Source organism: Mirounga leonina, unplaced genomic scaffold, assembly GCF_011800145.1.
Source record: "Mirounga leonina isolate KUSES-001 unplaced genomic scaffold, KU_Mleo_1.0 Mir_126, whole genome shotgun sequence".
Lineage (NCBI taxonomy): Eukaryota > Metazoa > Chordata > Mammalia > Carnivora > Phocidae > Mirounga > Mirounga leonina.
The window spans coordinates 1,444,808-1,462,014 of NW_023270314.1; the positions used below are offsets into that span (position 1 = coordinate 1,444,808).

The window sequence follows — 17,207 nt, forward strand, 5'->3', positions numbered from 1 at the left end:
TTGCAAAGAGGCTGGGAGGAGAAACTGGGTGTGGGGGGCCGACCGCTTGCCTCTCCGGAGAAGAGGCGCCTCTTTTGAGTTCAGTGAGACACCCTAGCGCAGACACAGTCCGGGGCCAGGAGAGCACCCGCCGTGCTCCCCGCAACCTGGGGACTCGCTTTCCCTTAGCTTTCCAACTCGCGACGTTCGCCTGGAACTCCCGAGGGGCTCCGGGAGGGGGACTGGGTGGAGAACCTCGCTTCCAGGCACTCCTCACGCCTTTCCCCAAAGCTCACGTTTGGGGGGACACCTTCCGGGCGGCCCGGACGCGGAGGGGGGGCAGTGTGGCTTGGTTAAGTTTCTATAAGTCAAACCCAGTCCCCGGCTCCCGGCCCCCCGCCCCGGCTCTCCAGCTGCCCGCGCGGAGTCGAGGCTGCTCCGGCAAAGGGGCCGCTACTGCTTTAAGGGCCGCCTCCCCCTCTCCTCCCTTTGACAATGGTCTGAACCGAGCTCCGCTTCCCAAAGCAAAATTTGTAATATGCCATTTTTCCGATGGACGCTTCCCCTCCGGGCTGCTGACGGAGCCGCGGGAAGATGCCGGCTTGCTGCCACGCCACCCAGCCGGGGCACGTTCCGGGAGGGCGCCGGGGCACGCGAGGGTCTAAGCTGCCTTTCTCCTCCGGTTGCTAGGGAAATGGTCCAGGAGTGCCGGGCGTGAGCTTCGCCTCTCGCCAAGCCTGAGACTGCGGTTGTCACTGATCTCCTGAAGAAGCAGGACCCGAAATTACAGACATTAGGTACAGAAACTGTGTTTGAGTTACAAGGTTTCCCGTCCGCTTTATTTTTTTACCACCCCCTACCGCCCCGGCCCCACCCCGCCCCCAGGGAAGATGAGATGCAAATTCCTCCTTGCCAATTACTGTTCCCTACCTTTTGCTTTCCGCCCCCATCCTCTCCCTTCTCCTATTTCTCCACCTCCTCCCACTTGGCTCTCTCTTGTTGGGCGAGAGATAAAGAATTTTAGTGTGGAAATTATTAAGTCAACTTCAGGGTGGTGGTGGGGGGGGTGTGGCTGAGCGGTAACTGTCCAGCCGTGTGGCTAGAGCTGGCTCTTGGCCATCGGTAAAGAAAGTGCAAAATGCTTCTATTAGAGGTGATAATATTTCCTGAGGACAGGGAAGATTTCAAAGAGTTGAATAGGAGGAGGAATATTCATGTAATGTAATCAGACAATGGCTAGGATTTCTCTCACTGAATTACTCCTTGTGGGTTAACTGAGGTGGAGCTGGGTTGGTTCTTAAGACTAAATCTTTGAAGAGGAAACTAACTACCGAGAATAATCGCATCTTTGCCTGTAGGAGGGTCTAAATCCCGGTGATCTGCTTCGAAGTGATTCATTGACAGAAAAAAAGCCTTTTGTAACACCATCATATCTGAATAGGTACTGCTTGAGAGGCATACATTGCTAAGAAACACACTGGATCTCGAAAGCCCTTGGGCAATGACTCCAGGGGGCATTCAAAACTTTTATTTTGAAATCTGAGAGATTTGGAAGACAGTCAAGGTTATGTACTAAGAGTAAAGGAGTTGGTTTTCCCGGTATCAAATTCTTCAAGCTAAATTTAATCACCGGGATAATTAAACCAATACTTTATTTTTTCTTTTCACAACAAAATAAGTATCTCTAACTAGGTCTTAAAACCTTCAGTAATTTAATGAAAAAGGCATCAACATTTAGAAAAGGATAACAATTCATATATCCAACCGACTTTGGGGAAATGTGCCGAAAAGGCAAATATCAAAGTGAGCTGTTAGGACGTCCTTCCTGGTTTTTCAGGAATTATGTGATACAATACAATTTTTAATACTGAAAATGATTGTAAAAGTTAAAAGTGGCATATGAGGATGAAGTACACTAGAGGGTAAATAGCCTCTGGAAGTTGCTTCAGATGTTGTCCATTCTATAAGAGGGTGTTGAACATTGAAGATAGATTTTTAATTGATCTTAATATCTAAATATGTATTTAAGAAATAGGTTAGACTGTATTTTCAGGATTATACAAGTATTTTGTAATTTATATTAGAATCCGAGTCCTATTGCAAGAACAAAGCTAGTTCGTGAAAGTGACCTTTATTTTTTGTAGAAAATTTTTTTTCTCCTAGTTTTGATGAGAAGACTTTAGATTTACTCATTTGGGTTGACTGTTGGTGGAGAAAAAGCAGACGAATTCATTTTATTTCCTAAGTAACTGTATCATAGCTTGATTTTTCCCAGTTGGATTTGAAGAGTTCAGAGTACCCACCGGAATTAAAACTTTAGGCATGGAATCAGAATGAATCGTAAAGGCACAATATTCTTTCTGCAAAGGTGAATGTTGGTCACCTTATAAAATAAATAAATACTTGTATTTGTAATTGTCCTTTAAATTTTACTGTGTGATCTCAGTCAAGTATTCTATTGGAGACTTACAATGGGCTTGTTAAAAAAAAAATCATGGATTCTTATGCCTACTTACAGAAGAGAAAACTGAAGTTTTGAGAGGTGATGTGACTTGTTCTGGTTCCAGTGCTGCAGGAATGGAATCGAATCAAGTTGAGTGTGAAATTAATAGACTAAGACCCTAAGTCCCTAAGCTGATTCTCATCATAGCATCTTTGGACTGACTAATTCAGAGACCAGCTTTTATACTGATATAAGAGCCTAAAGTCTGTGAATGTCTAATATCTCATGGTGGCAACAAGCCTTTGTTAGAATTAGGGTCGTGTATTCAGAAGGAAATTGTAGCTGAGGTAATCACTGCAGTTATGCTTTTCCTTGGAATTTAAACTTTTTTATAAGTAATTCAAAGTGAAGATGTGCTAATGGCTTTTCTCCAAGAAGGAGATGGTTTAAAATACAGATTTAGGAATGTTTAAGTAACCCTAAAATGTAAGCCTTGCAAGTGTTTTGGCACAAATTGTCACAGTGCAATCATTTCCTCTCCCAGTATTTTGTTTTAACCTTAAATGTCAAAAAGAAACACATTGGCTTCTGGTAATGATTTCTCAGAATGACACAGCTGTTCAGTTTGTGGATTTTCATGCATGGCATGTGAACTAATTGTTTTTAATATTCAAATGTGTTAGAACAGTTTTTTTTTCCAATTCCTTTTCAATTAATGTAAAGAAAATGTATAGCAGTGAGAAAAGAGTCTCTTTTTTCCAGCTTTGTGATAATGTTTAGATAATATTCAAACTGAGAAAAACACAAAAAAATACTATCTTTTCATCCATTAAGTGGTTAGCGACAGTAACAATGCATAAGTGTGTGTGTGTGTGTGTGTACATGCGTGCATGTGCACTCACATTTGCGTTTAAATACATCTTACGTATCCTGTTACCTATTTTAGAGTGATTTAACAAGTCAAATATTTGCCTTCAGGTAGCCCAGTGTTTTGAGTGATGAGCAATAATTCAAAGAATTATCTTAAATTATCCTAAAATTCATACTACCCCGTAATTTTTTTTACACAGGATATCAGTAAGAAAATACTTTCCTTTTATCTTTTAAAAGTTTCTCCTAGTTTTCAGTGAACCCTGACCAAATCATTCAGATAATTGAATTTATCTCTTCAGTAACCCAATTTATTTGAAGAATCACATAAAAGTAATTAACTATTGAGCTATTAAGTCTTGACATTTTATTTGACTATATCAACAGAAATATTTTCCCTAGGGACAGGAATATATAGGCAGAAAAATGAATTGACCTTGCATTATAAAACCAAAGAATGCTCTAGGATCAACAGCCAAACCAGCATTTCTCCACATCAACCTTCTGCAAAACCAAGCCCTCTAATTAATAGCTTCTGGTCTCAGTACAACAGCTGAAATTGAGATGGGTTTGGTTCTTTTTTGAACATCAGATAAAAGATAAAAGAAAAAATGAGATAATTTCTGATTTTTAAAATGTCATACAGTAGATCAGTGTTGCATCTTGAAGTCTGTTGTCTATTATAAGTCAAACTAATAAATGATTTAAAAAATATTCTGAATAGTTCATTTGTTTCATGACTGGAAGCTTGTGATTAACAGCTGAAATGTGAAGTAACTACATTAGCTAATGTAATTTACGGTCTCTGTTTTGGGGAATATTTGAGAGTGTTAGTTTGTATTGTTTGGAGGGAAAATTGACAAAGCAGTTCACAGGAAACAAAAGAATATTAAGGGCAATTATAATAACCTAAACAACCTCAGTCTATTTCATAGAGCTTACATTTAATTTAGTCAGTATTGCTTTACTCTGTGTAGATTACCTTAACTTAGCACATAAAAGTGATAAAATGGGAGTTGTAAAGTCAAGAAACTTTAAACTAGTTGGCATGAAAAAAACCTGTTGATAAAATCTGAAAGAAGTAAAAACTGATTATTATATAAAATGAATACTTAATTATTTGTAGATTCCCTAAATGCAAGAGTGAACATTAATTCAATTGTTTAAGTCATTCAAAAATCATTTACTTCCTACCCATGAAGTGCCAGACACTGTGCTTGCTTTTAACAATATAACAAATAAGGGTAAGATGGTGGTATTTGCTGTAAGAGATTTGTAAACTTACAGGGGTAGAAAGGTGATCAACTAGTAAGTTGAATAACATACTACTATAAATTAAATTGGAGGAATAAATCATAAAAAAAAACCCAATTTTTTTTTTTTAAGATTTTATTTATTCATTTGACAGAGAGAGAGACAGAGAGAGAGGGAACACAAGCAGGGGGAGTGGGAGAGGGAGAAGCAGGCTTCCCGCTGAGGAGGGAGCCCGATGCGGGGCTCGATCCCAGGATGCTGGGATCATGACCTGAGCTGAAGCAGACGCTTAACGACTGAGCCACCTAGGCGCCCCCCAAAACACCAAATCTTTGAGAAGTAGGTGAAACCAACCTGTATTTTGTAGGTAGGAGCTTTATACATTATCAATAAATGAGGAAGGATATAGATTGGAGGAAGTCAATGAATCATATTTCATTGAGTTCAAAATATTTAGTGTGGTTGGAGTTGGGGCAGTGGGTAGGGGAAAAAAAGAGACAATTAGGTTAATGAGCTGCAGAGTTTGGTGAGTTGAGAGTCAGTTGGTTTCTTTACTAAGACTTCCCTCCCCTTTACTTCCTTTAAGCAATGATGTGTGAAGTGATGCCCACGATTAATGAGGACACCCCAATGAGCCAAAGGGGGTCCCAAAGCAGTGGCTCGGACTCAGACTCCCATTTTGAGCAGCTGATGGTGAATATGCTAGATGAAAGGGACCGTCTTCTAGACACCCTTCGGGAGACCCAAGAAAGCCTTTCACTTGCCCAGCAAAGACTGCAGGATGTCATCTATGACCGAGATTCGCTCCAGCGACAGCTCAATTCAGCCCTGCCACAGGTATGCTTCCTGGTAGTATTTGTCCTTCCTATTGCAATTGCAAAAGTGACAAAACTTAAATAAGCTTTGCTTTATTTCTATTCTTATAATTATCTTTTCCCTTAAATTATATGATATGCATGTTTTGGTGAGAAAAATATAAAAATAGATTATTAGTTCACATAAAAATCTTACCTCAAATTTGTGGTATTTTGGTGATGGTGAGTGTGAAGGCTGAGTTCCTGTCTGGTCTCTCTTTTTTTTTTGAAAATTTTATATGTATGTTTTGATGGGCCTGTCAGCTGTTGATCAGCATTCAACTGCCTGAACGTGGGAATAGTTAGTTTTCTCTTTCTTGCTCTTTAAACAGTATTATGACATTTGGAAATATGTATTTTCCATTTTTAGCTGTGTGGTCTGTCTTTGGAAGTGATTGTAGTTTGGAAGTCTGCTGTCCATTTATATTTTATTTGTCTTTCTTTAAAAATGCCTAACACCTGCTCAAAAATTCTTGGAATTATCCGTGTATTATCCTCTCTTCTCAAAAAACATTTCAACCAGTTTCTTTAAAAAATATTGAGGAAAATAGAGAAGAGGCAAAAATTCAGACTTATTCTCACAAACTTAAAATTGTTAGGTCTTTTGAAATATATGCTTGTCAAGCATCTTATTTTATAGGAAAATACATCATTTTAAGGATTTCAAGCTTATTTATATACAAAGTTAATTTTGAGACTCAATTTTCTTTTTTTAAAGATTATTTATTTATTTATTTGAGAGAGAGAGAATGAGAGAGAGAGAGCACATGAGAGGGGGGAGGGTCAGAGGGAGAAGCAGACTCCCTGCTGAGCAAGGAGCCTGACATGCGACTCGATCCCGGGGCTCCAGGATCATGACCCAAGCTGAAGGCAGTCGCTTAACCAACTGAGCCACCCAGGCGCCCGAGACTCAATTTTCTTAAAGAACAGAACACTTGTGTTTGTTTTAGATATGAGAAATATTATAGAATATGAATAAGATTTGTAATAATCACTATATTTTTCTTTTGAATATGAATTTGATTGGCCCTCTGCTTTAAGGACAGTATAGAAATGTTGAAGAGTTGACCTCCCTCCATGAAGTTATGTCTTGTGGCAAATATGTTTTCATGAATATTAAAAATTATATAATAAAAATTGATGAAATTCTAAACCCAGCTGTACTATTAACTTGAAGTGTGATGTTGAGATATTGAAGACTCTCAGAATGGAAAGGATCACCTAGAGTCCTTTATCACATCCCTATCAAGAAACCCTGTAACCCTATATGAAGAACCCCTATTCCGGTCATTTTCATTTTCAGTCAGCTTATCTTGTGTTAAGATGCAATAGTATTTTCAGTAACTCTAACTGGTTTGTTTAAATACACAAAGAGTTGCTTCATTTCAAAACACAGCTATCATATCTTCACCAATTATTATATTTTTCAAGGTTGACATTTCAGTCTTTGCAACTGTTCTTCATAAGGTGATTTTTGAAAGATCACTATCATGCTTACTCTCCTTTAAGATTATATGAGTTGCTTAATAGTGTTAAATTGGCTCCTGGACCCCTCACACTATTCGTTATCTTCTGTGACAAGCATAGAATGAGCCATCATTTTTCTTTCTGGATAGAGTGTTTTATTAAAGAAGCCTAGGATTACATTATACATGGGGGCAAGTTCAACATACTTTCAGTATGCCCTGGGACAGTAGTCACCTGAGGTTTATAATTGAGTTGTATGAATGCTGCATGTGTTCCCATTTTCCCTAAACTCTTGTTGGAAGTTGATTCCTTGGTTCTATGTGTAGGACTATGCATATATCCCTCCTGCATTATCTTTGTATATCTTATTCAAGCCTGATTCTGTCGGTTTGGATCCTAACATTATCAAACTGATTCTAAGAATAATTTAAGTGTTTAAGTTATTTCTCTATCTGTAAAAGGAGAGTGAACAAAATATATTTGGGGAAAAGAGGAGAAAACTGGAAATGCTTTCATACATACTATATTGTGCAGATAAATCTTTTCTTAAAGGTACAATAATAAATAAATTCTAGCAATTCTGTTGTATTGAATATCTTGATTATAGTAAAATCTAAAATTTTAAGTTTTGAATTTTAATTATACTGGTCTGTAATCTCTTATTCAAAACCCCTGGGGTCAGTTGTATTTTAGAGTTCAGAATTTTCTTGATTTTTTTGTATGTATATGATGTATATTATGGAACACTTCTCCAGATGGATTCTGGGAAGCACCTCATAAGTATACATTTTCGTATCTGAAGAGAATTCTATGAATATTCCCATTGCATGGGAAAAATAAAGACCATAAATCTCTCATGTTAGTACAGGTCTAGTTTTGCACCAATCAAGTTAGCAACACACTTAAAAATGAAATAGCGGTTTTCAAAGTATATGGGTTTTGGAATTATAGGTCACGGATTATGAACCTGTACATTTAGATGGACATAGTTCCAAAGTCTTTTACAAATACTTTGACACTTTTTTCAATGTTAATTTGCATTTTACTATTATAAATATTTGAGTAACACTAGCAATCCACAGGTCCTTAAAGACAGTGATGGTCCTGTCATATTTTTAAAGGAAGCTTTTAATAATCTAATCTGTACCTTAAGGGCTGTAGGTTTTCTGCAAGCAGTAGAGGGATATTCTTCTTTAATTGGTATCTTTGAATCTTTTTGACTATTTTGTAAGCAGTGTGCCTATGCTGTTTTGTGGCATTAGCATTGGATATTTAGCTGGAAGGAGAAAGTAACTATGTATGTGAGTTTTGAGGCATAAAACATTGCTGTCTGTAAAACATCAGATATTATGGATGTTAGATTGCATCTCCATTGTTAAACCTTCACTGAGAGTTTACATTTATGTAAGTCGTGCAAATTCTCTTTGTAAATACAGAGTGCAGTGTGGACATAAACTGGTCCTGCCATTTGGATAGTGGCACTAGGCAGATTTATGTGTGAACTAACGACAAAAATTCATGGCTAGCAATATGTAAAATAAATTTTCTTTGCAGTAAAAAAAAAATAATAAAGCATGTAAAATTGAAAACTACTACAATAACATAAAAATGAAAATTATTGTAACAAACATGGGATAGAATTCAAAGCAGGGTCAAACTTTGTGACATATTATGTTTTATACAATACTTTTAGGTGTTGGTGATTTAGTGCTTTGCTTTAGTCACTTTCTCTCTCAACATTGCTTTGTGAACAAATGTAGCAATGATTTTAACAATCCTAACCATGTAAAGTATTTTGTAGCCATAGTGTTTAGTTTTTCATATGTGACTGGGTGTTTAAAGAGTACTAATAATTCCATATCTCCAGGCCTGATGTTTCTAAGCTACACACTCAATTTTTTACCTTTCTTATGCACAGATGCATCTTAATGTTCCATAGAACCTCAGATTCAATGTGCCTCAAACTCAGTCATCCTCTGCCTCCCATTTCCCACCCAAATATGGTGCTCAGTCTCCTCACCCAGACACTGAAAGTCCTAAATTCAATCATCACTGGGCCATATTGTTTTTAATCTCTTGAATAACTCTCAAATCTTTATTCTTTTCTGTTTTTTTTTTTTGCACCTGGTCCCAAACTTCTTTCTTTTTCCATCTCCTAACATTTCCACTTTAGCTAAGGTGTCATGCCATGTGTTTGAATAATACACAAACTTCATGCTTTTCCAACCCATGAAACTTCGTGCTTTTCCAATATCTTCTTCATGCATATTCATCTATATGCCCGTAATGTTCTTCCTCAATGTCTTTGCCTCACTTCTCATCTTAACCAAGAATTTATCTCTTCCAGGAAGCTTTCTCTGAACCCCCAGGTACATTTCCTCTGTGTTTCTTAGCCTTATAATTTCCCATTTTATCATCAAATTATCTGCTTATATGCCTGTTTCCCAACCTAGACTATATATATGCTCCTTAAGAATAGGAAAATATCATAATCATCTACAATGCTCTGAACCAGTGGAGTACCAGGTCCGTAGTGAGGGCTTTTAAAGTAAAACCAGAACAGAATGCGTATTCATTTGGATGGAGAAGGAGCAATAAACTTGACATAGGAAGATCTAGTTTGTATTGTGACGCTTTCATATATCAACTTGCGTCAGGACTTCAGATTTCCATACTACAAAAATCAGTTAATACTAACACCTCACAGGGTAGTTTGTGATGATTAAAGAAAATAACATAAGTAAAAACTAATTAATTTATTGGGGCGCCTGGGTGGCTCAGTCGTTAAGCGTCTGCCTTTGGCTCAGGTCATGATCCCGGGGCCCTGGGATCGAGCCCCGCATCGGGCTCCCTACTCGGCGGGAAGCCTGCTTCTCCCTCTCCCACTCCCCCTGCTTGTGTTCCTGTTCTCGCTATCTCTCTCTCTGTCAAATAAATAAATAAAATATTAAAAACTAATTAATTTGTAATGCATTAAATATGAAAAGACTTGTGTCTGTTTATTCAGAATGCCAAAAGATAAATTAATTTCTATATATGTATGTCAATGAGCCTTAGAATAATTTACTAGGAATATTGATCAAATAGTATTAAATTTTTTGAAAACAGGACAGATATTTGTCAATTACTAATATACTTAGTAAGAATATTTAAAGGAAAGGGGAGGGAAGAAGTGAGTTTTCCATTTTTAAAAATCATTATTTATAGGGGCGCCTGGGTGGCTCAGATGGTTAAGCGACTGCCTTCGGCTCAGGTCATGATCCTGGAGTCCTGGGATCGAGTCCCGCATCGGGCTCCTGGCCCAGCGGGGAGCCTGCTTCTCCCTCTGACCCTCTCCCCTCTCATGCTGTTTCTCTCTCGCTCGCTCTCTAAAAAATAAATAAAATCTTAAAAAAAAATCATTATTTATAAAAGTTTACAATTCTTTTTAGCACTTTATTTAGCATATATTGAGGGTCTTCTGTGTATTATTAAATTGTTATATATATTTGTAAAGGGGATAGGGAATAAAAGGAACATAATTTGGCTCCCAGAGAATTTAGGAAATAGAGTTGCTTAGAAAAAATATATAAATGGATCCAAATTAATATAGTACTAGAAGCTTATAGAAGTACTGAAAAAATTTTGAATTATAATATTGACATATGATTAAATACAGAAAGTTTCATGGGAAAGTGATATTAAAGAGGTATTTTCAAAAAATTTTGGAGGGGCTCCTGGGTGGCTCAGTAGGTTAAGCATCTGCCTTTGGCTCAGGTCATGATCTCCCTCTCCCTCTGCTGCTCCCCCTGCTTATGCTCTCTCTCTATGTCAGATTAATAAATAAAATCTTTAAAAAAATGTTGGAAAGAATTCAAGTATATTCTTTCTATCCTAAATCAGAATCAAATAAGGAGAATAACTGACAGATATTTTTGTTGAAGAGTTGTAGGGTAGGAATGAAATTTTATATAGTGGCAGTGGAGGAATATGACCTATTCATATATATGGTGACAGCTAACAATAGGAGTTTGTATATAGAATGATCAGTAGAATTTTGAGTGAACTGGTGATGAGGTAATAATGGAAGAGTATTATCCTGCCATTTTGATTTAAGATGGATTATATAACATACTCATCAGCTAGCTATCACTAAAATTATACTATGTAGAAAGACAAATACTATATGATTTCACTCATATTTCAAATTTAAGAAACAAAACAAAAGAACAAAGGGGAAAAAAGAGAGAAAGAGGCAAAGCAAGAAACAGATTCTTAACTGTAATGAACAAATTGATAGTTACTAGAAGGGAGGTGGGTGGGAGGATGGGTTTAAATAAGTGATGGGGATTAAGGTGTACACTTTGATGAGCACTGGGTATTGTATGAAAGTGTTGAATCACTGTATTGTACACCTGAAACTAATATAACACTATGTTAACTAGCTGAAATTTTAATAAAAACTTAAAAAAATAAAATTATGTTATGTAACAACACAAAACTGTGCTGTAAAATCTCATGCAAAATTTTGGGTTTATGGAATTCAGCTGATCTTGACTTGGATTGGTTGATCTTGGCTAGCTCACTTATGCCATTGGTTAGCTGAAGGTTGGTCCAATTAGCTGTATGTTAACTGGCTATTGTTTGATCCAGGATGACCTTGGCTGGACCAACTGGGGCCACTCAGAGCTCTATCCATGTGTGTAATCCTGCAATAGGCCAGCCCTGGCAGCTTCTCATAGTCATGGAAGAAGAGTAAGAGCAAAGCAGAAATAAGCAAGTTCTTTTTAAGCTTCTGCTTGAGTCTTCTTTTGGTAATACTTCGTGGTCAATCCTAGAGACAGAGTGGAAAGCAATACGAAATTACATGGCAAAATTATAGGGAGGGTTGAAGCACAAGGACCACCATTGCAATTGGTCTACCACTAATATAAACTAAAAGAGTCACTTGGGCCATTATTTTATTAGCGAGTACATCATGATAATGTAATAGTTCTAGAGGGTTGTGGGAACTTGAAATAGGATTGTGAGCCTTGAATCTAAGAAAGACAATAGAAATGGAAAGAATATTGAGGAGAAAGGATGGACAAGGACTGGTAATGAACTGAATGGCCAAGACTTTGAAGTTGAATCAGAAGATCTGAATTTGAATTGGAGTTTCACTTATTAGCTGAGGGACCATTGGTAAGTAACTTGACTTCTCTGAAACTCTATTTCCTTAATTGGAAGGAGGGATGATACCTTCTCTTGGAAGTGGTTGAAAGGAGGTGTGTGTATATGCTTCAGAAACCCTGAACATTTAAAAATGTCAGGAGGCATTTTCCATAAATTGGGGTATGCTAGTAGAATACCCCGAAAAGGAATTAAGTTGAAAGAGGCTACTTTTTGAGAGCAGGAATATGTTTATATTTTGACATTTTAAAACACAAATATTTAAGTGACACCTTAATCACTTAAAAGAGAATCACTTTTATTTTGGAGGCAGACTACCTAAATATCTTTTCTGGCTTGTAACTTACTAGCTCAATGACTTTGGTCAAAGTAGCTAATTCAAACAATGATGGAACCAGCCTCATAGGATCATTACGAGAAATAAATGAGCTGGAATGTGTCAAATGATCAATTCAGTGCCTCACAGATAGTACATGCTCAATAAATGTGAAATGCACCTATTAAGAAAAGAGAATAACTATAATAAGAGGGAGAAAAGATGCAGCATCTTTGATGGGAGAAGGGATAAAATGCTTAGTGCAGTGGCATTAGGTTTCATTGAAAAGGAAAGAGCTCGATCCCGATGTTATCTTCTCAGCAACGAAGGGATGTTGTTTGACTTAATCAAGGGACATGTGAGACTGGCCATTGAGGAAGTGGAAAATTTGGGGAAACCATTTAGCAGAGTGTAGTTAAGAATTCTTTTTTTTTTTTTTTTAAGGTAAATAAAGGGACTTGCAAAATTTGGTAAAGATTGTAGAGAGTAAGGATTTTTAGTGCTTTCAATTTGTGCTAGTGTTCATTATTACCCAGTAAAATTGTGCAGTTAAGGCTGGCTAAGGATAATGATGATAATATCTGTAGTAATAATAACAGCATCAATAGGTGCATTTCACAGGTAGGTGGTATGCTTCTTTCCTCCAATTAGTTATTTTCCCCTGGCCAAGTGAAATGGTGTTCACTAGCAGCCTTTGTGTCTCATGATTTATATCACTTTATTTATATCTCTTTTTTAACCTTTATAATCAAGCTTTTATCATCACCGTTCTCTTAAAAATACACTCGTGTATGCTACCAGTGGATACATATTTTGCAAATCTAGTGATTCTCTTTCATTCTTCATGCCCCTTGGCATCTCCGGTGCCAAGCAATACTATTAATTATTTCATCTTGTAATTCCCATGTCCTAAATTCTTTATAATCATTCCTTTTCTAGCTACTCGTTCTGTTGTCCTTCAATACTGATTCTTTTCCCACATACTCCCATACACTTATTTACTCTCATACTCATCTTCATTTACTTCTGTTCTCCAATCTTACGCATTGCCCTTTCTGGTTAAGGCTAATAACTTCCTCTAAATCTTTGATGCCTTGTTCTCATGTCCCTTTGATTATTATTTTTTCTCTGTATCTACTATCTTCAATTGTTCTTGCTCTATCAACTGCCTTTTATGGTAACATATTCAAATTTCTTTTTTTTTTTTTTTAAGATTTTATTTATTTATTTGACAGAGAGAGACACAGCAAGAGAGGGAACACCAGCAGGGGGAGGGGGAGAAGGAGAAGCAGGCTCCCCACTGAGCAGGGAGCCCAATGTGGGACTTGATCCCAGGACCCTGGGATCATGACCTGAGCCGAAGGCAGTCGCTTAACCAACTGAGCCACCCAGGCGCCCTCAAATTTATTTCTTAAAAGCAAAAGTACAAGACCAACAAAAGAGTCACTTAACACTGTGTCTCTGCTTAGCCACCAATCTATCGTTTCTTTTCCTGACGCTTTATTTCCCAACTTGTTTGTTCTCACTGTCTCACTTTTGAGCAACTGAAGTCTGGCTTTCCCTCAGACTCCTTGCTCAAAATAATGTCACCAGTAGGCAGTTGATGAATGCAGTAGGTCTGTTTTATTAAAATTCACTGCAAAGTTTGACACTGTGATTGCTCCCTTCTCAAAGAGCAAAACAAAACAAAAAAAGCCAAACACCTTACTCTCTTAACTTATATGACACCACACTGTCTTGGTTTTTAAATTTTTTTTGACTTTTTCCTCCCCATTTCTTTTTCTGTGAGCAGCTCCTCATCAATCCCCTCCTTAAATCTTAAATAATAAAGATATGATGAATAATAGCAATAGCTAATATTTCTGAACACTCCCACTATGCCAAGCAGTGCTTTATTTAAGCATCCAGATATTCAAATGGGAGGCTTTCTGTCTTTCTCTTTAAAGGGAGGCTAATTAAGTGAGGTGTAAGACTTTATTCACAGAAAGTGCTAAGTAAGACATAATCCAACTAATAAGTCCTACGTTAGTTCAAGCTCCATTTTTAAGACTCTACAGAGGTTGAGGTGGTAACCATTCCATGTATGAAGGCTGGGGTGATTACCATTCAGTTGAGCCAAGTGAGATGAGCTTCAGGGAAAAACACTTAAGAGAGCTTGATGTATTTCCTCTAGAAGCTGAAGGATATAGAGTCTGATGTCTAAAAGACACAGCTGTGGCTAGAGATGCGCCTGCCTCTGTAGTAGATTAAAGGGTTGCATGGTAGGCAAGCTTCAAGTCCTCCAATGTAAAAAAAAAAAAAAAAAAAAAAAGTTGGTAATTTTTTGAAGCCCAGGTCCCCAGGTGGTGAATTAATGAGAGACAAATTGGAGGATTGATTCCAAATAAGAAACTGAGAGTGAATCAAGTAAAACTGAGGAAAAGGGTTCTTTGAGAAAGTCATGAACTTACTCCAGAAGGGTCACTGATTGTGTATTTGCCATTCAGAAAGCCCTGACCATAGATGACAACTGTGTCAACCACATTCCACCGTGATCTTACGTTCCAGTTTTAGTTTCCCAGGCTCTGACTCTGGGAGAGTCAGGAACTGTTGCTATGAGTATAGGATGTCAGCATAAAGGGAGACCACAGTGTTCACATCCTCCATTGCAGACTTCAAAGCTTGAAATAAGCCTGAACTGAGTGAAAGGGGTGAGCTTTAGGTGGGATAGAAGCTTGGGGCTGTTCCTGTATGGAACTAGAACTATGAAATTGTTAGACTATTTAATTCCCAAACAAAAGGACCGATAGTTTATTTTCTAAGCATGAACAGAAAAACTAAGACACCTGCCTGAAAGTCTATTTGGGGTTCATTTCTTCACCTGAGGGAATCAGGAGACATAACAAACAATATTGATTTCTGAATCCAGCTCTTTCATTAAACTGGTTAGATGTATCATCTCAGTTAATCCTCACAACATTCCAATGAGGTCGTTATTATTATTCCCATTTTACAGATGATACAACCGAGGCACAGAGAGGTTAAGTAACTTGTTCAACACCACACAGTTGGTAAGTGGTACTCACCAGGATTTTATTCATGGCTTACTTTTGTTTTACTCTGAGCTATCGCCTTCATTTCATTATGCTCATTGGATATAAAGAAGTATTAAACTTCTCTGGAAACTTTCTTTATGAGACATGGGCCATTGAAAGTATTTCTCATGACTACTCCTAAGTTTTAATAAGGCAAATGACATTATTATGAGTGAAATATGAGAAGATTATTAGAGCTCATATAATTAAATAAACATAATTATTTAAGGATCTCAAATCTTTATAATATCATAACTTTACCTTTTAATGTATTGAGCATACTTTATAGCCCATCAGATACTTTTTATAAGCAAGAAAGTATGGGTTGCATGGAAAAGTATTTAACAAGAAATAATAGTACCTGGATTTCAGTTTTAACTTTGCTAAACCCCATGACACAGGACAACCATTGAACTTTTGAGACTTCTGTTTACTTACATGTGAAAGGATAATTCTAGTTCTCTCTAATATGTTGAATACTTTTGCTAATTTCAAATGATTACAAAGGGCGTACACTTTAGCTTTATTGATTTAATCATAACCATTTAATCAACAGTTACGACTTATACAACAAATATTTTAGGGCCTACTCTGGGTCAGGTTCTATGCTTAGAGTGTAGTGTTGCTGATATCTATGCTTTATTTTAAGACCTTGGCTAATTATGGTTCCTAGGAATATATTGTGGTAATAAGAAGGTAAGGCCTATAATCCAGTAAATATCATGTGTATTTGTAAATTCCTTGTAACTGAGGATTATCTCTAGTTATTCCATTGCCTTTTATCCTCTAATGTAATGAACTGTCCATGTTCCTGGAAAAAAGGCAGTTCCCTCTCGTGTGTCCAGAAATCATCCCCTCTTGCTATTTCAGAACAAAACTTTTCCCCTTCTTTTCCTACATCATCAGTGTATCCATCTTTAGTGCGTTATAACCAACAATATTCAATGTTCTTATATTTCTCCCATCTTAAAAAAAATTATATTAACAACTTCACCTTACGAAGTCACCACCCCATTTCTTTCCCTTTACAGCAAAACTTAAAAAAATTATATACACTCATTATTTCTCATTTCTCTCCACATTTTCTTCATTTTCTCTTGAATCCATTCCAGCTAGGCATTTACCCCCTAAACTTCCATCTACTCTGCTTTGTGAACATTATCTATAATCTCCACATTGCTAAATGCATTGGTCAGTTCTCAGTCTCATTCCTGTTAATCAGCAGTTATTACCCACTTTTCTGAAACACTTTCTTCATTTGGCTCCAGGGCAGCGCACTTGCCTACTTTTCCTCCTACCTCACTGGTCACTCCTCAGTGTTTGTTGTCAGACACTCCTAATCCTCCAGACCCATTAATGCTTGATGATTCCAGGACTCGGTACCTGTATCTTTTCTCTTTCCATCTAGGCTGACACAACTGATGATCTCTTCTATCTCCTGGCTCTCCATATCATCTAAATGTTGATGACTCTGGAATTAACATTTCTAATCCAGACATTTCCCGTGACCTTCAGACTCCTATTGTCAAATGCAGAAATTTAACATGTCCCAAATTGAGTTCATGATCTTCACTCACTCTTCTGCATCTCAATTAGTAGCCACGTCAATCTTCTGTTGACTTAGGCCAAAACCTGTGTTTTATTTCTTTCACACATTCAGTATTCCACCTCACAGTAAAGTCTCTCCATTTTATCTTCAAAATATATGTAGACTTGAACCCCAATAATCACCTCTACAGCTCCATCCTAGTCAGAGTCACCATCTCTTATCTGGATGAGACAGGATTTTCCTAACTGGC

The 17,207-nt window shown here is 37.3% G+C and overlaps 1 protein-coding gene across 1 annotated transcript in view; it reads left to right on the forward strand.

Moving 5' to 3' along the window:
* Nucleotides 1-609: 609 nt before the first annotated feature.
* The window catches only part of PPFIA2 (PTPRF interacting protein alpha 2), a 467,879-nt gene continuing 451,281 nt past the window's right edge, over nucleotides 610-17,207 (forward strand). The window contains exons 1-2 of the mRNA XM_035002058.1: nucleotides 610-776; nucleotides 5,133-5,383. Coding sequence (XP_034857949.1) covers nucleotides 5,135-5,383 — 249 coding nt within the window. The 5' untranslated portion in view covers nucleotides 610-776; nucleotides 5,133-5,134. The remainder of the gene's footprint in view (nucleotides 777-5,132; nucleotides 5,384-17,207) is intronic.